This window comes from Myotis myotis, unplaced genomic scaffold (genome assembly GCF_014108235.1).
Source record: "Myotis myotis isolate mMyoMyo1 unplaced genomic scaffold, mMyoMyo1.p scaffold_m19_p_1, whole genome shotgun sequence".
NCBI classification, from domain to species: Eukaryota; Metazoa; Chordata; class Mammalia; order Chiroptera; family Vespertilionidae; genus Myotis; species Myotis myotis.
The window spans coordinates 58021209-58041916 of NW_023416313.1; the positions used below are offsets into that span (position 1 = coordinate 58021209).

The following is a 20708-nucleotide window of genomic DNA, read 5'->3' on the forward strand; positions in this document are numbered from 1 at the left end:
AATAGAGCCCAGCTGGCATGGCTCAGTGGTTGAGTGTCTACCCAGGAACTGAAAGGTCACCAGTTCAATTCCAGTCAGGGCGTATGCCTGGGTTGCAAGCTTGATCCCGGTAGGGGGGCATGCAGGAGGCAGCCAATCAATGATTCTCTCTCATCATTGAAGTTTCTCTATCTCTCTCCCCTCCTCTCTGAAATCAATAAAAAAAAAAAATCTTTAAAAATAAGTAGCAGTAGAAAATAGCAACTGGAAGAATTATTGGGATTGTGTGTTAAAGATGAATTTATTTTATAATCAGTTTTAGTCATATAAAAACATATTCCTCCAAATAAAATTAAAACATTTTATGTGTCTTATTTCAATTTTCTTGATAAGCTATGTCAAAAGCATCAAGATTATGAGACTGTCTTAGTTTTTTGTTTTGTTTGTTTTTTGTCTAAGTTTTATATTGGAAACTTTAAGGTCATCTTAGCTCATCAAGTCATGTTTTAGTGAGAAACTATTTTTTATTTCACACTTTAAGAGGTAAACTCCCACCCTAACTGGTTTGGCTTAGTGGATAGAGCGTCGGCCTGTGGACTGAAAGGTCCCAGGTTCGATTCCGGTCAAGGGCATGTACCTTGGTTGTGGGCACATCCCCAGTAGGAGGTGTGCAAGAGGCAGCTGATCGATGTTTCTCTCTCATTGATGTTTCTATCCCTCTCCCTTCCTCTCTATAAAAAAATCAATAAAAAATATATTTTTTTAAAAAAGAGGTAAACTCCCAATGTGGTGTTCATTATACATGCATTAGATAAAAGGTATAGGTGAAAGAAAAATATTTCAAGAAGTAGATTGTTAGGTCTGTGCATATGTTATTTTTAATGTAAGATGCTAAATTTTACTCTTTTAGAATGGCAGTACCCACCTCCTTTTTAACTAAAATACTGTCCAAATTCCTTATTCAAGTGCAGAATTTCCTGAATGTGTACATAGTTTCTGATAATATCCTTAACATGCTGGTACACAATCAGGAGATCCTGTTTTGTTCTTGAGGTCACATATTTGTCAGATCTATAAATAGTGCTGTATTTAAACATGTTGCATGGTTCCTCATAAAACTTTCCATTCCCTTTAGCAAGTATGAAGTGAAAAACAGATACAGACAATGCTATTGATTTGTAAAACAGAGGGTATGCATAGGGGGAGATTTACAGGAAATTATGAGTCAGATGCCACAGAATGAGTAATTTTTGGATTCTGAGCTATCAAAAGTGTCTTTCAGTGATCAAAAAGGATATTCAAAGCAGTTTTCCAAAGAGCATTGCTAAGTGTTTTCCAGTGTTAACTTTGAATACAGTTTATACATGGTATAGTTCCCACTGCTTCTGTGCCTATCTGCTTGATGAGGTAATTTTTTTTTGTCTCAAAACAACCTATTCATTCATTCCTAAATGATTTCGTTTTTCTGAGTTTGTTTTTTTTTGTTGTTGTTGTTTTGTCTTGTTTGTCACTCAAACTTTTCAGTCGTTATAAGAACTTCTACCAAATATTATTTGGGACAGATAAAATAATTTGAATAAGAAGGCTGATATATTTGATGAAAAATAACAGGTAGAAATTATAATATATACATTTAAATTTTGTTCATTATCCTTGACTTATTAAGTGATATTTTTGAACCATCAAATTTAATCAATCATTTGTTCAACAAATGATTGTTGAACACCTACCATGTGCTGGATACTTCTAGATACTGGAGATAGAGACATGAACAAGATAAAAACTGTTCCTCAAGGGTCATTCTGGGGCTAAGAGATTGCCAATAAACCATTGAAAAACAAGTAAGTAATGCACCATTAGAGAGTGATGCTACTTCGAAGAAAAATAAGCAGTCTAAAGGGATAGAGAGTGCAGGGGTATGATGTCCAAGTTCTGTGTTGCATAGGCAGGGTGATCTGAGGAGGCATCTCCCGAGATGTTATATTTGAACAGAACACTATTTGAAATGAGGCAGTGAACCATGCAGATATCAGAAGCAAGAGGGTTCTAGACAAAAAGAACAACAAGAACAGAGGCCATGAGGTGTGGAAGATGTGTTGCATGTTAGAGGAGCAGCGAGAAGGACAGTGTGGCTGCAGCAGAGTGAGTGGAGGACAGAGTGGGTGGTAACCAGGACCCAAATCATGTCAGACCTCAGAAGCTGAGGTGAACACTTGGATGTTTTTCTAAGTATAATAGGAAGCCATTGGATGGTTGAAAACATAGAGAAATACAGACTGGTACAACCACTATGGAAAACAGTGTAGAGTTTCCTCAAAAAATTGAAAATGGAACTGCCATTTGACCCAGTGATCCCACTTCTAGGAATATATCCTCAGAAGGCAGGAACACCAATCAGAAAGAATATATGCACCCCTATGTTCATAGCAGCATTTACAATAGCTAAGATCTGGAAACAGCCCAAGTGCCCACCAATAATTGATGAATGGATTAAAAAACTTTGGTCCATTTACACAATGGAATACTATGTAAATGTAAAAAAGAAGGATCTCTTATCCTTTGGAACAGCAGGAGGGACCTGAAGAGTATCATGCTAAGTGAAATAAGCCAGTCAGAGAAAGACAAGTATCACATGCTCTCACTTATATATGGAATCTAATGAACAAAATATGATGAATAAAGAAGATCCAGAGACTTTGAAGCATACAACAGACTGATGTATTTCAGAGGGAAGGGGGTGGGTGGGAAGAGATTAACCAATGAATTTATATGCATACTAGAGGTCCGGTGCATGAAATTCGTGCACGGGTAGGGTCTCTAGGCCTGGCCGGTAATCAGGGCTGATCTGTGGGTCGATCGGTGGGGTGATCAGGGTCCCCCACTCACCAGCCCTGCCCCCTGCCACTGCCACCAGTTGCCTCCCTCTGTGGGGCAATCGGGGTCCCCGCTGGCACCCACCTTGGCCGTCCTGGCACCAACCATTCATTGGCCCCGCCCCCCACTGCCGCCACCACCACTGGTCATCTCCCCTTGCAGGGCGACCAGCAGGGCAATCTGGGGGCCCTGCTGGCACCTGCCTTGGCGGGCCTGGCACCACCCGCTCACCAGCCCTGCCCCCTGCTGCCGCTCTCCGTCGCCTCCCTCTCTAGGGTAACCAGCAGGGTAATCAGGGGGCCCCTGCTCGCGCCCACCTTGGCTGGCCTAGGGCCTGCGGGCTTGGGGCAGCTCCTATGTTGAGCATCTGCCCTCTGATGGTCAGTGCATATAATAGCAACTGATCATTCTGCTGGTTGTTCTGCCATTCAGTCAATTTGCATATTAGGCTTTTATTATTTAGGATATGCATAACCATAGTGTGGGGAAGTCCTGGGTGTGGGACAGGAGCAGGGTGGAAGAGGTCAAGGCAGGGGAAAGGGAGGATATCTGTAATACTCTAAACCAGTGGATCTCAACCTGTGGGTCACGACCCCTTTTGGGGTTGAACGACCCTTTCACAGGGGTCACCTAAGACCATCAGAAAACACATATATAATTACATATTGTTTTTGTGATTAATCACTATGCTTTAATTATGTTCAATTTGTAACAATGAAATTGGGGGGTCACCACAACATGAGGAACTGTATTAAAGGGTCACGGCATTAGGAAGGTTGAGAACCACTGCTCTAAACACTAAAGATATGTTTTTTAAAAAGCATAGAGAGCCAGAATCTAATTTACATTTTAGTGGGATTTTGAAGGTCTGGTCTGTTAAGAATGGATTTACAGGAGTAAGAGACCAGTTAGGAGGCAATTACAGCATCCCGTGTGAGATGTAAACAGCATAGGTTGTTAGTGATAGAGAAGAGTCAAATATAGATATCTTTAAGGTTGTGCCTTCAGGATTTGCTGCTGTATTTGATGTGGGATTTTCAAGAAAGAGGAATCAGAATGACTCCAAGTTGTTTCCTAAACAAACAGAAAATAATTGAGATATGGAAGGAGGTATCAATAATTTGGTTTTAGACATATTAGGCTAATGATACATATTAACATCCAAGTCAAACACTCACCTACGCAGGCGAATAGAATTAAAATTCAGGGGAGAGACTGGAGTTATAAGAACATAGGTGATTAGGACCAAGTGACTAAATGAGATGGAGTACATAGGAACTAGAAAAATCTGGAGGTCTGTGCACTGTTTTAGTCTAACATTAAGAGATTTGAAATGAAGGAGGATCCAGCAAAAGACACGAAAAAGGAGGAGCCTGTGAAGCAGATAGAAAATAAAGAGCATGGTTTCCAGAAGTCAAATGTTCCAAGAAGAAAAAAGATTGAGCAACTATGTCACATGGTACTTAGAGGTCAAGTACAATTAAAAATTGATAATTGTCCTATGGCTTTGACAGTATTTTTGTAACCAATTTTGGTGCAATAACAGGAACTATTGGTCAGAGTCTGAGAGAGTGGGAGATGAAGTAGAGGTAAAATTTAAATGACAGTTTTTAAGAGATTTACTCTAAATAACAGCAAAAAACAAATGAGATAGAATCTTAAAGATGATGTGGAACCAAAGGTGGGTAGTTTATTCTGAGTAGGAAATAGTATAGCATTTTTAATTCTAATGAGAATAACCTACTATACCAGACTATTGATGCATGTGAGAATAATAGCAGGAGCAAAGTCTTTGAGTAGGGGAAAGGGACTGAATCCCATGCACATAGAGGTTTTGGGTCTATGTAAGTGTGCAGAACATCCATTCATTGTAACAGAAGAGAAGGAAAAACACACGGATGTAATTTGGAAAGTTTGGTGGTTAAGGATGAGGAAGTTATTTCCTGATTGCTTCTTTTTTTTTTTAACCAAGAAAACCAAGGAAAAGCTGAGAGAGGAAGAGGGAGAGAGTATTGGAGCTTTGAAAAGAAAAGGAAAGAAGTGAAGAGATTATATAAAACTAGAGGCCTGGTGCATGAAATTCGTGTGGGGGGTGGGAGGGGTGGTCCCTCAGCCTGGCCTGCACCCTCTCCAATCTGGGACTCCTCGGGGGATATCCGACTCACAATCCAGGACTGCTGGCTCCTAACTGCTCACCTGCCTGCCAGCATGATTGCCCCTAACCTCTCTGCCTGCCTGCCTGATCCCCCTATTTTGCCCCTGCCAGCCTGATCCCCCTAACTGCTCTCCCTTGCCAGCCTGATCGCTCCTAACTGCCCTCCCCTGCCGGCCTGGTCACCCCTAACTGCCACTACCTCGGCCCCCACCACCGTGGCTTTGTCCAGAAGGATGTCCGGAAGATGTCCAGTCTAATTAGCATATTACCCTTTTATTAGTATAGATAGTTCTCTTAAGAAAATGAGTTGCCAGGCAGTGCTTGAGAGCCAGGTGAGATCAGTCAGCATGGTTCTGCAGTTTTACGAAAGTTCGGGTTTATGCAAAGGAGTGATTTTAATGATGGGCTTAGATTTCAAGCAATACATTGGCAAGAGAAGGGTGATAGCCAGAGAGAAAGTGATGGAGTAAATGGATTAAAATTCCTAATAGAGTCAATGAATTATTTGAAGAAAACTATTAGAGGAAGTGAGCTAGAAAAAATGAGATTATATAGAGATGGTATTGGAGGATAGAAATAGGAAATTTTAGAGTTGGCGTGGTTATTGTTAATAGCCAGTATGACCATAAGAGTCGGTTGCTGGTGGCAGTGAAGGAGGCCAGAGTGTTGGAGGACTCCTCAGCCTGTGTATACAAACCCACCATGAATGATGACAGAAGTAGAGGTGAAGAAAAAGACTGAGTCGGGCTTTTTTTAAAAAAAATCCTCACCTGAGGATATTTTTCCATCGCTTTTAGGTAGAGTAGAAGGTGGGAGAGAGGGAGAGAGGGAAAGAGAGAGACACGTCAATGTGAGAGACATCAATTAGTTGCCTCTCACATGGAAGTGCTAGGGATCAAGCCAGCAACTGAGGTACATGCTCTTGATTAGGAATCAAATCCCAGATGCTTCAGTGCATGGGCCAATGCTCTAACCATTGAACATAACTGGCCAGGGCTGGATTGGGCATTTAAGTCCTTAATAAATAAGGGGAGTCGACCAATCCTATATAATAAAAGCCTAATATGCTAAGTGTCCGGTCAACCAGTTGGCCCTTCAACCAATCAAAACATAATATGCTAATGATATGCTAAGGCAGCTGAACTGCTCACTATGACATGCACTGACCACCAGGGGGCAGACGCTCTAACCAGTAGGTTAGCTTGCTGCTGGGGTCCTCAGCGAGAGGGGCTGGACATGCCCTGGAGCCCTCCTGCAGTCCCTCCCTGGCTGGCCAACCTCCCGCGTTTCTCCCAGGCCTTGATCATGCACCGGTGGGGTCCCTTGGCCTGGCCTGCGCCCTGTCGCAATCCTGGACTCCTTGGGGGATTTCAGAGAGCTGGTTTTGGTCCAATCCCATAGGGGTAGCACTACTCAGCCAGAAGCTGGGCTCATGGCTGGCGAGCACAGTGGCAGTGGCAGGAGCCTCTCCCACCTCCGCAGCAGCACTAAGAATGTCTGACTGACGGCTTAAGCCCTCTCCCCCCGAGTCGGACATCCCCCAAGGGCTCCTGGACTGTGAGAGGGTGCAGGCCAGGCTGAGGGACCCCCTGAGTGCACGAATTTCGTGCACTGAACCTCTAGTCCTAAATAATAAAAGCCTAATTTGCAAATTGTTCCCTCTACCAGGAGTTTGACCAGGGGGCGGAGCCAGCCAGCCAACCACAGAAAGGGAGGCCCCGGCCAGCTACAGGCAACCCACCAGAGGAAGGGATGCTGTAGCTGGCTGCTGCTAGGGACCCTACCCATGCACGAATTTCATGCACTGGGCCTCTAGTAGAGACAATAAATGTCTAAAGCAAAGCAGAGCTGTGGATGGTATGATTTCATAGCATGTACTTCAAGGAACCTGGGGCTTAATGGAGGAGCGTGACTAATCATCTGGAAGCTGAAATTAGTATTAAGAGGAATCTCAATCCCATCACCAGGCCCAGGTTTTCAGGACTGTAAGTGTAGAACAGCTCAGTTGGCTGAGCATTGTCCTATGCAGCAAGAGGTCACTGGTTTAATTCCCTATCAGGGCACATGCCTGGGTTGCGGGCTCACTAGCGTGCAGGAAGCAATCAATGGATACTTTTCTCTTTGATGTTTCTCTATCCCTCTCCCTTCCTCTTTCTCTAAAAATTGAATTTAAAAAACATATTTTTTTAAAAAAGGATAAAACAGCCCCAATCTGAGAGAGTTCTAGGGGAAGCAGTTTTCATAGGATGCTACATGTTCAGAGGAGAGGTGGAGAAAATAGATACACCCACAGAAAGTGGGACAGCATATTATATCAGTACATTAAAAGTAGAACTGAGCCCTAATTGGTTGCAGGTTCTATCCCCTGCCCTAGTTGGGGCACATGCAGGAGGCAACCAATCGATGTGTCTCTCTCACATCGATGTTTCTCTCTCTCTACCTCTCCCCTTCCCTTCCACTCTCTCTAAAAATTAATGGAAAAATATCCTCTGGTGAGGATTGAAAAGAAGTAGAACTGCAAGGGTTCTTCTGAGATGACAAATATAAAATTTGTTTAAATTCTTGATTACTTTATTTAACATGGTTTTTATTTTTTTAATAGGTTTTATTGATTTTTACAGAGAGGAAGGGAGAATGATAGAGAGAAACATCAATGAAAGAGAAACATAGATTGGCTGCCTCTTGTACGCCCCCTACTGGGATTGAGGCCACAACCAGGCATGTGCCCTGACTGGGAATCAAACCAGTGACCTCCTGGTTCATGGGTTGAAGCTCAATCACTGAGCCACACCAGCCAAGCTAACTTGGTTTTTATTGATTAGACTTAAAATAACTGTTTTCTTCCCCATCCTTACTTTTCTCCACTTTTTTTATATAGCAGACAATATGAAACACCCCTTGAAGGCAACTTAATTAATCAAGAGATTATGCTAAAACGGCAAGAAGAAGAAATGATGCAGCTCCAAGCTAGAATGGCCCTTAGACAGTCTCGGTTGAGCCTTTATCCAGGGGATACAATCAAAGCTTCCATGCTTGACATCACCAGGGATCCTTTAAGAGAAATGGCTCTAGAAACAGCCATGACTCAAAGAAAACTAAGGGTAAGTTGATTCTCAGATTACTGCATCTGAACTTTGTCTCATGGGGAAACGTTATGCAAAGAATCTTAAATATTCTATAGAGATCCTAAAGTTGCCTGTAAATGAAATTGAAATCTCACGTTAGTTTTCATAGCTGGCTTTATTCAGCATTGTGGGGATCATTTTTTAATAAGAAATTCATTATATCAAAACCCAAGAAGAGCAGATAGATGTTCAAGGTTAGTTCAGAAGCTCATGAATGTTATCAAGGACATTCCGTCTTTCTGCTCTGTCATTTTCAGAATTGTGGCAATAATTCACTTTATAGTCATGGTAGCTCCAAGCATATACCCTCATATTACAATATCCAAACACAAGGATAAACAAATATGCATTTTATATCTGTGAGGGATTTTTTATGTGTTTCCGTTGGTTTATTTTTGTTTCAATATATGCCATTTATTTTTATAAACATAAGCTCAAAATGAGCAGACTTCTTATTTCATGTAAAATATCTTGGAAAATTTTACAACTTCTATAATATTATTGTTAAGGGCAGTAAAGTATTCCATTTTGTGAATTTACCATGTACCATAATTATTTTTCCTTTTAAAAAAATATATGTTTATTGATTTCAGAGAGGAAGGAAGTGGGGGAGAGAGAAACATCAATGAGAAAGAATCATTGATCACCTGCTTCCTGCACACCCCCTACTGGTCCACAGACCAAGGCTGGCTAGGGCCCATACTTTCTTTAATAAGTTTCTAATTATTGGACATTTTAAATTTTTCTAATTTGTTATTTTTTTTTATTGCTATTGCAAGCATTGCTCCTTTGAACATCCCTATAGCCAAATCTTTGCAAATATGTTCCTCCAAATAAAATAGCCAAATCAAAGGCAACACCTTTTAAGACATTTGACACATATTATTAAATTGCCCTCTTCAAAAAGTTTATACTAATTTATGCTTTTATGATCATGCCTGTTTCACTGTATTCTTACCTACTCCAGATATTATCATCCTCATCACCACCAATTTGGTAGGTGAGGCAATCTTTCATTTGTATTGTTCCTTTACAAATCATTCTTCAAAAGCAAAATAAATACTAGTAAAAGGGATAAAATCTAGAATTATTTTTTTTCTTTTTTTGTTCTGCACTCAGAAAATATATTACCCTCTTCTGTTTTGTTTTAATTTTTAAAATCTGGAATTGAGTTGTAATTGATAAGACACTGTCCCATTTTAAAGTTATTAAATTCCAATAAACATACTGAATTTGTTTTAAACTGAAAAGAAGGTACTTTATTATCCTATATAATTAAGTGATAATATGCAAATTGACCATCACACCCTCACAAGATGGCTGCCTGTGACCAGGCCGGCAGGGAGGTTAGTGAGGGACAACCAAACAACTGAACAACAGGCTGCATGGGGTGACCAGGCTGGGAGGGGGGCTGTGAGGGGCAACCAGGCCGGCAGGGGGGGCTTTTGGGGGTTACCAGACCATCAGGGGACAACCAGGCTGGCAGGGGGGGGGGGGTGCAGTTAGGGGCAACCAGGCTGGTGGGGGGTGGTGCAGTTAGGGGCGACCTGGCCAGCAGCAGGGGGCAGATAGGGACTACCAGGCCGGCAGGGGTGGGCAGTTAGGGGCCATCAGGCCGGCACACAGAGGCAGTGAGATGATCAGGCTAGTAAGGGTGGGGGGGGCAGTTAGGGGTGACCAGGCAGGCAGGCAGGTGAGCGATTAGGAGCCAGTGGTCCAGGATTGTGAGAGGGATGTCCCCCGAGGGGTCCCAGATTAGAGAGAGTGCAGGCTGGGCTAAGGGCCCCCCCCCTGCCCAAATTTCATGCACTGGGCCTCTAGTTACAAAAAATATCTTTGTCAAAATTAGGCAATAGGCAGGGTCTCATACTAAGTTTAATTATCAGAAGCATGAGCTTCTGATAATTAAAGGCACACATAAAGCATAAAAGGCACACATATATACACATCACTTTCCTAAATCATAGAATTTATGTAAAACTTTGGCTCATTAGAGATTCATATAAATGGCAGTCTGTACCCTTACAATATGCCACTATTACGTGTCATCCCACTAAAAACCTGTGCTGTCATATAGGCAGTCAGTGCCTGGCTATTGTGAAAACACTTTATCAGAGACATGCTTTATTAGTGACTAGAGAATTTGAACTGCTGGTCATTAAATGGTCACATGGTGGGATGGTGTTTGTTGTTGTTTTCTGAAAAGAGCAAGAAGGGTATGTTTTGGGGGCTGAATAAGAGTACTAGTATTAGAGGAACAATTCCACAAGTGAATTAATGTTCTTTCCCAAAACATAAATTTTTATTTAATTTTGTTTTTATATAACTCTTGATGCAGACACATTTTAACTTGTTCATACCCTGTTGCCGTAGTTGATCTATATTAAATTCTGTTTCCCATGGCAGGCCATTCTCATTTTTTTCTGCTCTATTTCTATTCTTGTTTAAAATGTGCCCTATTGGTTCATTCGTTGATTATTAACAAACCCATAATGTTAAACTTTTACTTAAATGGTATCTGTCATGTTTCACACTTGGTTAATTGGGTAGAATTCCCACACCGAGCAATAAAATGATCTGTACAGCCGAATGCAAAGAAAAAAACAACATAAAAATAAAACTTCCGGAGCCTCCATGAGTTCATACCCACACACCACCTGCCTTTGGCTTCAAGATTAGCCCTGCTTTTTTCCCACCTTTTGTCCATTTGGACATAGTCTTTCAATCTATTCTGATCCTACTCTGACCTGGAGTCTATCTTGATTTAAGATATCTCCTCAATCAGTTCTGCCCTCTGGGCAGAAACCCTGGATATACAGTAGGTCAAGGTAAAGAGTACATTGAGAAGCAATAACTGTGGTGTGTGGACTCCACTTTCTCCCTCTCCCAAGTCCTCCCAGCTCCTGAGATAGGATTTTCTTACTTGAGACAGCAGTAAGGGGCAGAAGCTATGATACATATACTATCCCTAATAGTCAGTATTTTGAACAAAAGAATAGTGTCACAGGGTTCCAAGAACATACTTACAGATGGATATGAATATTTTGTAATCACAAATGTATATTTTGACAATCACAGTATTTTATATATTTTGGTTTTTTAATTATGACTTGTTTTAGGACAGATTCAGTCTCACTCTCTAAAACAGTGAGATTCTGTACAATCCCTTCACACATTAGCAATATTAAACCACATCCTTAATGAGCTTGAAACTCTATATTACTTCAACCATTAAGACTGCTATTGTGCTTTTAAGAGTCTGAGTCATTTTGGAGTCCAAAAATGGAAAATCTTGTGAAACAGTATAAAACTAGGCTTTTCATTTGACATCACTGGTAGAAAACAGAGCTGAGGAAAAGCTTCTGTCCACACTGAGTGTAAGGCACCTTCCCTTCCTGGTCTGGTCAACTCCACTGTCCTCCTTTATTGAAAGTTTCTGCTTTTGTTTCAGGTCACCTACTTCTAATCAGGTTGCTTTACATGTAATTTATTTTTATTATTACATTATTTCTTTTGAAGGAAAGAGCTAGAATAATTAAATCTCTTAATTTTACTTATTATGTGATTTGCAGAATTTCTTTGGCCCCGAGTTTGTGAAAATGACGATAGAACCTTTTGTATCTTTGGATTTGCCACGGTCTATCCTTGTAAGTAATAAAACCAATTTGTATCACTCTTAGAAAATAATTTCAGTAATGATTTGAAGGAAAAAAAAACAGTTGAAATTCTTACAAAGTTTACTTTAATAGATGCCATTCTTTTTTCTTTTTTTTTTTTTCCAATTGTAGACAAAGAAAGGGAAGAATGAGGATAACCGAAGAAAAGTAAATGTAATGCTCCTGAGTGGGCAGAGATTGGAACTGACTTGTGATACCAAAACCATATGTAAAGATGTGTTTGATATGGTTGTGGCCCATATTGGCTTGGTGGAACATCATTTGTTTGCTTTAGCTGTCCTCAAAGGTACCAAAATTTTTAAATTCGGGTTGCAATATGAAAACTTGGCAACAATTTGACTGACTTGTTATGCCCAACCTTGCTTTGAGAAATAGTAATTACATAAACATTCAGCAGGGAGGAGTAGGAGTCTAGGAACTCCCTTCCTTCTTCTAACTAGGTACATTGTTTTTGTTTTTTGTTTTCTTCCTTTTTTCCATTGATTTTTAGAGAGAGTGGAAGAGAGAGGGAAAGACAGAGAGAAACACATGGATTGGTTGCCTCCTGCATGAGCCAACAACCAGGGCCCAGGCTGGCAACGAGCCTGCAACCAAGGTTTGTGCCCATGGCTGGACTTGAACCCAGAACCCTTCAGTCATAGGCCGATACTCTATCTACTGAGCAAAACCAGCTAGGGCAAGATGCATTGTTTTAGTGGCTGTGTCTTTTTTGTATCTTCTGCCCTTGATTATGAAGATTTTTCTTTGGCTTTTGGCTATATAAAAATGGATTTTAATTGTTATATTTTGAGGACCATTATATATGTCAATTGCCTGCTTATGTATTCTAGAAGTTAGTATCCTGCTAATAGGACTATATAGCAGGACCCTATTTCATAATCTTCACTTCACCTTCTTTAGCCTACTATCCTAAAATATACAGTGTCTTTATAAATGTTGCTGGTGGATGACTGAAAATATGACTTCACATATTTTCTCCTCATCTGATCCACTTTCACATCTATAGTGGCTCAGAGCACAGCTTCACTGGAAGTCGCTCCTGATTGTCAGTTAGAATTTCCATAGCAATAAGAAGCCCTTTGTAGTTGGGCTTAATAAGTCTCTTTAAATTGTTATGTTTATAAATTGCTCTTTAATGTTTCAGATTCCTGTTTACCTCAGAATTTATCTTAGAAAGCTTAGACAACGAAGTACCATAAATTATAATTGAAGGATCAAACCATCCTGAAACCCTGCCAGATCAGGATAAGAGAAATATTTCTTTTAATTCAGTTTATTGAATTCTTTTCTTAAAAACTAATACTCCATTTTGTAGTCATCCAGTAAATATTCAATTAGTGCCAATTGGTTTTCTTTCACTTTACTAATTACAATTTTATGCTAAATAGATAATACTAATTAAAGATATTCAATTAATTAAAATTTCTATATATAATATACCTAATTTCTTAAACATTCTGGATAAATCAAATTTTAGTGAATAATCTATTATTTGGAGAGGGTCAATAATACTTAAGTGATGATTTAAAAAAAATAACTCTGGCCAGTTTTGCTCAGTGGTTAGAGTATCAGCCCTCTTACTGAAGGGTCATGGGTTCCATTCCCAGTCCAGGGCACGTACCTTAGTTGCAGGTTCGCTCCCTGCCCCTAGTTGGGGGCAGGAGGCAACTAGTCGATGTGTCTCTCTCAAATTGATGTTTTTCTCTCCCCTCCTCTTCCTTCCCTTTCACTCTCTCTAAAAACTCAATGGAAAAGAATATCCTTGGGTGAGGATTAAAACAAATAATAATAATAAAATAAATTTTTAAAATGATGACTGTTCTTCCTAGATTTCAGCTGGTAGCTCAGTATCCTCCTGTATAATAAAACCCTAATATGCAAATTGTCCTCTTGACTGGGAGTTCGATTGGGAGTTCGACCAGGGTGTGGGGCCAACCAGCCAACTGCCCGCAGCTCCTTCCCCCAGCTGGCCCCGCCCCCTATTGGCCCTCCCCACCCTGATCAGGGGTGGGGCCAGCCAGCCAACCTCCTGTGTCTCCTTACCCTGGCAGTGCATGAATTCGTGCACTGGGCCTCTAGTAATAAATAATAACTAATGTTTATTGAATGCTTACCATGTGCCACACACTTTACCAAGTGTTTTATATCCATTATGTCATGTGATCCCTACAACAGCCTTATAAAGTAGGAATTGCAGGAAATGGCACTATCCTCATTTTACAGACAAGAAAATTGATGTCTAGAGAGGTTAAGTTTATTCATTATTACATAGATAGCAAATGATGTGGCCAGAAGTTAAATTCAGGTTTATCTGTCTTCAAACCCCTCATTCTTTATTTTTTTTTTTTCCTGTGGTTGTTAATCCTCACCCGAGGATATCTTTCCCATTAATTTTTAGAGAGAATGGAAGGGAGGGAGTGGGAAGAGAGAGAGAAACATTGATGGGAGAGAGAAAAACATTGATGTGAGAGGGACACATGAATTGGTTGCCTCCTGCACCCAACTGGGGCCAGGGATTGAACCTGCAACTCAGGTACATGCCCTTGACCAGAATTGAACCTGAGATCCTTTGATGCATAGGCCAACACTCTAACCACTGAACCACACCCATTAGGGCAAGACCTCTCATTCTTTTTTTAACTATATTTGTATTAATTTCAGGGAGGAAGGGAGAGGCAGAGAGAGAGATAGAAACATCAATGATGAGAGAGAATCATTGATCAGCTGCCTCCTGACATCCCCCACTGGAGATTGAGCCCACAACCCTAGAATGTGCCTTTGACCAGAATCGAACCCGGGACCCTTCAGTCCACAGGCTGACGCCCTAGCCACTGAGCAAAACCGGCCAGGGCAAGACCCCTCATTCTTAAAAGACTAAGCCATATTGCCTCAGAGCACCCTGTCATATTTCTTCATAATTTTATTTTATTCAATATTTCTTTTATCTGAATGTTTTCTTATTTTGTTTTAGATAATGAATATTTCTTCGTGGATCCTGATTTAAAATTAACCAAAGTGGCCCCAGAGGGATGGAAAGAAGAACCGAAGAAAAAGAACAAAGCCACTGTTAATTTTACTTTGTTTTTCCGAATTAAATTTTTCATGGATGATGTTAGTCTAATCCAGTGAGTACGCAAGAGTTTCTATTTTTCTCTTCTTGACCCCTGGGTTTTTGACCCGTTAGTTTACTGATACTGAACTATTTGATCTGATCAATTATAATGTTTCCTTTATCATAAAAGAAATAATTTCTTCGGCATCGTTTATTCAATAATTGTGGCTTAAAAGCTTCATTATAAACTGTCTTGGAAACTAAACTTATCTGCCAATAATACAAATTACCTCAAGATTGAGGATAAAGCCCAGATGTCTTGTGTTTGTATTTATTTTCCAGACATACTCTGACCTGTCACCAGTATTATCTTCAGTTGCGAAAAGATATCTTGGAGGAGAGAATGCACTGTGATGATGAAACCTCTTTACTGTTGGCCTCCTTGGCTCTCCAGGCTGAGTATGGAGATTATCAGCCAGAGGTGGGATATTTTTTTTCTCCAGGACCACTTTTGCATTACTGTTCTTATTCTCAGCATAATTAAAGACTAAATCTAGTTGAGGTGTTGGCTGTTTAGATCTAGAGATTTTTGAAGCTAGTTTGGTACTTCAAAATGACCAAGTTCCCCATGTACTTTGGTTATATACAATCATACACTGTGGGATTTCTTTCCTCCCTTCCTTCCTTCCTTCCTTCCTTCCTTCCTTCCTTCCTTCCTTCCTTCCTTCCTCCCTCCCTCCCTCCCTCCCTCCCTCCCTCCCTCCCTCCCTCCCTCCCTCCCTTCCTCCCTCCCTTCCTCCCTTCCTTCCTTCCCATCAGTCTATCTTTTTTTAAATTAGCCTATTTCAGAGTTTCGGGCTATCTAACATTTACCCTTTTCCCAATTTCTACCTGGTAGATACTAACTAGACACAGAGTTACCAGTCAAATCTGGATCAAAGGGATCTTCTACTTTCCACATGGATCCATGCAGTAATGGGCTGAGAGCTCAGCAGAGTTCACTGTATGGAGAATAGATGTTCAAGCCCAAATATTCTAGAATTTAAGTGGATTTAAGAGGGAGCAAGAGACTATACCACTCAAGCAGCATCCTACAGAACATTAACCCTATAGTGACATTTGGCTCGCCTCAAGTTTTCCAATCAGTTCAGTCATACTACCTCACTGAATAAAAGAGAGAGAGACTGATGCATTTCCTTTAAAACTCACTTCTCAGAGAAAAGTATAAATAGAGGCATCTTATCTCTTGGTTGAGGCAAGAACTTTTAAGTAGGAGGAAAAGGGCAAACAATTGCTTACAAAAATATTCTCCTTTCTAGGTTCATGGTGTGTCTTATTTTAGACTGGAGCATTATTTGCCTCCCAGAGTGATGGAGAAACTTGATTTGTCCTATATTAAAGAAGAGTTGCCCAAATTGCATAATACCTATGCAGGAGCTTCTGAAAAAGAGACGGAGTCAGAATTTTTAAAGGTAACTACACAAGATTATAGTGATAAGCTTTGTATCTGTTTCAAAGTAAGCAAGATGCCAATAAATGATACTATGAATTATCTCATTTTATTTATTCCTGACTAAAATCATGGTATTTTAATTCTTTTGTAAATGAGGGAACTGAGACTCAAAAAGGCTATTATGTGGGGTAAAACTCTGATTTGAACCCGTATCTATCTGTCTATGGATTCCATGCTTCATGCTTTTTATGTCCCATCTAAGAAATCTTTGTCTAACCCACAGTGACAAAGAGTTTCTAAGTTTTATAGTTTAGCTCCTATATGTAAATCTGTGGTTCATTTTGGGGTTAATTTTCATAGATTGGGTGTAATAAGGATTGAGATTCATTTTCTTGGCGTGTGAATATTCAATTGTTTTTGCAACATTTGTTGAAAAGACTACCCTTTCTGTATTAAACTACATTGGTACAAGTTCTGTATCTTTTTGTCACCTCTTAGCAAGGTGTATGGTATTGTTCCAACAGGTCTGCCAAAGACTGACAGAATATGGAGTTCATTTTCACCGGGTGCACCCTGAGAAAAAGTCACAAACTGGAATATTACTAGGAGTCTGTTCTAAAGGTGTCCTTGTATTTGAGGTTCACAATGGAGTTCGAACATTGGTCCTTCGCTTTCCATGGAGGGAAACCAAGAAGATTTCATTTTCAGTATGTCTAATTTAACCCCATTTGATTATATTTTTAAATAGGCGTTCTCAATTTCAAATGTAACATATTAATTGACTTTACTTAAATTTAAAACCTTGTCATTCAGTAGGACTAATATGCCTTAATATTTTGTATTTCACTCTTCTTTCTTAGCTGTAGGAAGTATTATTGAGGTTTGTTTTTGGTTTTCTCAGGAAGTGATTTAAAAAACAATATTAGACATTCCTAGCTGGTTATATGCTCAATTAACTTCAGTTAAATTGCAACCTAGTTGACTTTTCTGTTAATTCAGAACTTATTCTAGGGTATTAACTTCTCACATGGAGAAACCCCTTTAATGTATTTAAGATAGATAACTATTTTAACCACAGTGAACTTTGTCTTGCCCAATAATAGGCCCCTCACAGCAACTATTTGAATCTCAGTGGTCTAGAGATTTACTTGATTTTATGAACTAATCCCAGAACTTTCTGCAGTTTTAAGTTTTAGTGTATATTCTCTATAGACATAAAGTTAGAAAAGTATATTTAGAAAATCACGTTTATGAAAGATAGTGAACTATAAAGGCGTATTTTTATTCTGACCATTGGAAAGCAATTGGCAAACCCCAGAGATGAGTCAGAAATATATTCAGGTATTTGTTTTTTTAATGATATTCAGGAACTACTGACATCTTTAGTTTATGTTTGAGCAGAAATATAGTCTCATCCAACAATGTTTATAAAAATATCAATAACAAGGCCCCAACTGACTCTGAATAATCTTCAACCTAGAGACTTTTGAGATCAATTATAGACCTAATTGTTAGTTGATTGGTTTCCTCTGAAACCTGGTAAACTAAGATTACCAGGTGATATGTTCAACTGGTAAGCCCAGACCATCCTCATCTTCTCAAGGTGGTCAAGACCAGAAACTTACCTGGATTTATAACGAATTAAACTGTTTCACAAATATTGTACCAACCTTGCATCCCGGAATAAATCCCACTTGATCATGGTGTATGATCTTTTTAATGTATTGCTAATACATCCAGTTTGCTAATATTTAGTTGCAGATTTTAGCATCTATGTTCATCAGGGATATTGGCCTATAGTTTCCCTTTCTTTGTAGTGTCTTTCTCTGGTTTTGGAATTAGTATAAAATTGGCCTCATAAAAAGAGCTTGAAAGTCTTCCCTCCTATTGAATTTTTTTTGGAATAGTTTGAGGATAGGTGTTAGTTCTTCTTTGGGTGTTTGGTAAAATACACCTGTGAAGCCATCCGGTCCAAGACTTATGTTTGCTGAGAGTTTTTTATATTATTTTATTACTACTTCAGTTTCATTAGTTGTAATCAGTCTAATCAGGTTTTCTAATTCTTCCTGATTTACTTTTGGAATATTGTATGTTTCTAGACATTTGTCCATTTTGTCCAGGTTGTCCAATTTGTTGGTATATAACTGGTCATAATATTTTCTTCCAATCCTCTGTATTTCTGTGGTGTCAGTTGTTACTCCTCTTTCATGTCTCTCTTTGTTTATTTGGGTTCACTCTATTATTTTTCTTGATGAGTCAGGTTAAAGAGTCATCAGTTTAGTTTATCTTTTCATAAAGCCAGTTCTTGGTGTCATTGATCTTTTGTATGTTTTTTTTTCCAGTCTCTATGTCATTTATTTACACTCTGATCTTTATGATTTCCTTCCTTCTACTTACTCTGGGCTTTGTTTATTGTGTTTTGGGTTTTTTTTCTAGTTCTTTTAGGTTGTAGGTTTAGATTATTTATTTGAGGTAGGCCTATAATGCTATGAACTTCCCTTTCAGGACTGCTTTCTCTGTGTCTCATAGATTTGGGATTGTTGTGTGTTCATTTTAATTTGTTTCCAGGTCATTTTTAATTTCTTCCTTGATCTCATTGTTAACCCATTCACTGTTTAATAACATGCTGTTTAGCCTCCATGTGTTTTAATGTTTTTCAGTTTCTTTTATTGTAATTGATTTCTACTTTCATACCATTGTGGTCAGAGAATTTACTTGATGTGATTTCAATCTTCTTGAATTTGTTAAGACTTATTTTGTGTCCTAACATGTGGTCTGTCTTTAGAATGTTCCATGTGTACTTGAGAAGGATGTGTATGCTGCTGCTTTGAGATGAAATGGTCTGTAAATATCAATTAAATCCTGCTGATCCAGTGTGTCATTTAAGGTTTCCATTGCCTTATTGATTTTTTTGTCTGGAAGATCGCTCCATTGATGACAGTGAGGTGTTAAAATCTTCTACTATGATTGTATTGCTGTCGTTCTCTCTCTTAATTTCCACCAAGATTTTCGTTATACATTTAGGTGCTCCTATGTTGGGTGTATATATGTTTACAAAGGTTACAACCACTCACTGGATTGATCGCTTTAGTATTATGTAATGACCTCTTTATCTCTTGTTAATGGCCTTTGTTTTGACGTGCATTTTGTCCATGTATAAGAGTTGCTACTCCAGCTTTTTGTTTGTTTGTTTCCATTTGCATGGAATAATTCCTTTCCATCTCTTCACTTTCAGTCTGTGTATTTTTTTGTTCTGAGGCTGATCTCTTGTAGACAGCGTATACAGTGGAACCTCATTTCCCAAACTTAATTCGCTTGGAAGGTTGTTCAAAAACCAAATCATATTTTCCCATTAGAAATAATTTAAATGAAATTAATCCATTCCAGACCCCCAAATGATTCCCTGTTTTAACCTTTCTTATATACAGTACATGTCTACTGTTTAATCTATAAATAAACACTTTAAAAACAAAAAGGACATGAAATGTAAATGAAAATTTAACAAAAAGGAAATGAAATGTACAGTAAAAAAAAATCAAAATATAATAATAATAATAAGCAGCAACAAAAGCAAAAAAAACACACAAAAATATTCATAACACAATATCCTGAGATTTTAACAGTGGTAAACTGACTCATACTTGCACATTCTCTCCTTTGTCACCTGAGAGACATGTGACTGATCATTTAAGTATCAGCATAAAAAGCATTGTCAGGTTGAGAAGCAAATTGTTCGAGATGGGAGACATTTGAGAATCTAGGTTTGATTGCATCATTTTTTCTTTTCTTTTTTTTTCTTTTTTTATCCTCACCTGAGGATATTTTTTTATTGATTTTAGAGAAAGAAAGAGAGAGAGAGAAACATTTATGTGAGAGAGAAACATCGATTGGTTGCCTCCCGTACACGCCCTAACCAGGGATCAAACCCTCAACCTTCGATCTAGGTATGTGCCCTGACTGGGAATCGAACCCTTAACTTTTTGGTGTATGGAACAGCACTCCAACCAAGTGAGCCACTGTCCAGGGCCTGAGTCATATTCTTATCCATTCAGTTACCTTATGTCTTTTCATTGGAGCATTTAATACATTTACATTTAAGGTTATTATTGATAGGTGTATATAGCCATTTTATTCTTCATATCTATGTTCCTCTCGCTCTGTGTTTCTTTTTTTCTTTTTCTTAAAGTAGGCCCTTTAACATTTCTTTCAATACTGGTTTGGTGGTAATGAATTCCTTTAATTTTGGGGGGGGTTTTTTTTGTGTGTGTGTGTGTTTTTTGTCTGTGAAGCTCTTTATTTTGCCTTCAGTTTTGTTTTTTTGTTTGTTTTTTTGTTTTTTTTTAATATATTTTATTGATTTTTTACAGAGAGGAAGGGAGAGGGATAGAGAGTT

At 39.1% G+C, this 20708-nt stretch overlaps 1 protein-coding gene across 31 annotated transcripts in view; it reads left to right on the plus strand.

Annotated features, from left to right (window-relative positions):
* PTPN13 (protein tyrosine phosphatase non-receptor type 13) overlaps positions 1 to 20708 on the plus strand; it is a 212291-nt gene that overhangs the window by 103489 nt on the left and 88094 nt on the right. For 30 of the 31 annotated variants that reach the window (XR_004972633.1, XR_004972635.1, XR_004972634.1 and 27 more), the window contains 7 exons: positions 7887 to 8109; positions 11706 to 11780; positions 11922 to 12096; positions 14782 to 14935; positions 15205 to 15343; positions 16182 to 16334; positions 16840 to 17022. Coding sequence is in view for 28 of the 31 variants with exons in the window: in XM_036338751.1 (XP_036194644.1) it covers positions 7887 to 8109; positions 11706 to 11780; positions 11922 to 12096; positions 14782 to 14935; positions 15205 to 15343; positions 16182 to 16334; positions 16840 to 17022 (1102 nt within the window). In the remaining 3 variants the exon portion in view is untranslated. The remainder of the gene's footprint in view (positions 1 to 7886; positions 8110 to 11705; positions 11781 to 11921; positions 12097 to 14781; positions 14936 to 15204; positions 15344 to 16181; positions 16335 to 16839; positions 17023 to 20708) is intronic. The other variant, XM_036338815.1, reaches the window with a different exon arrangement.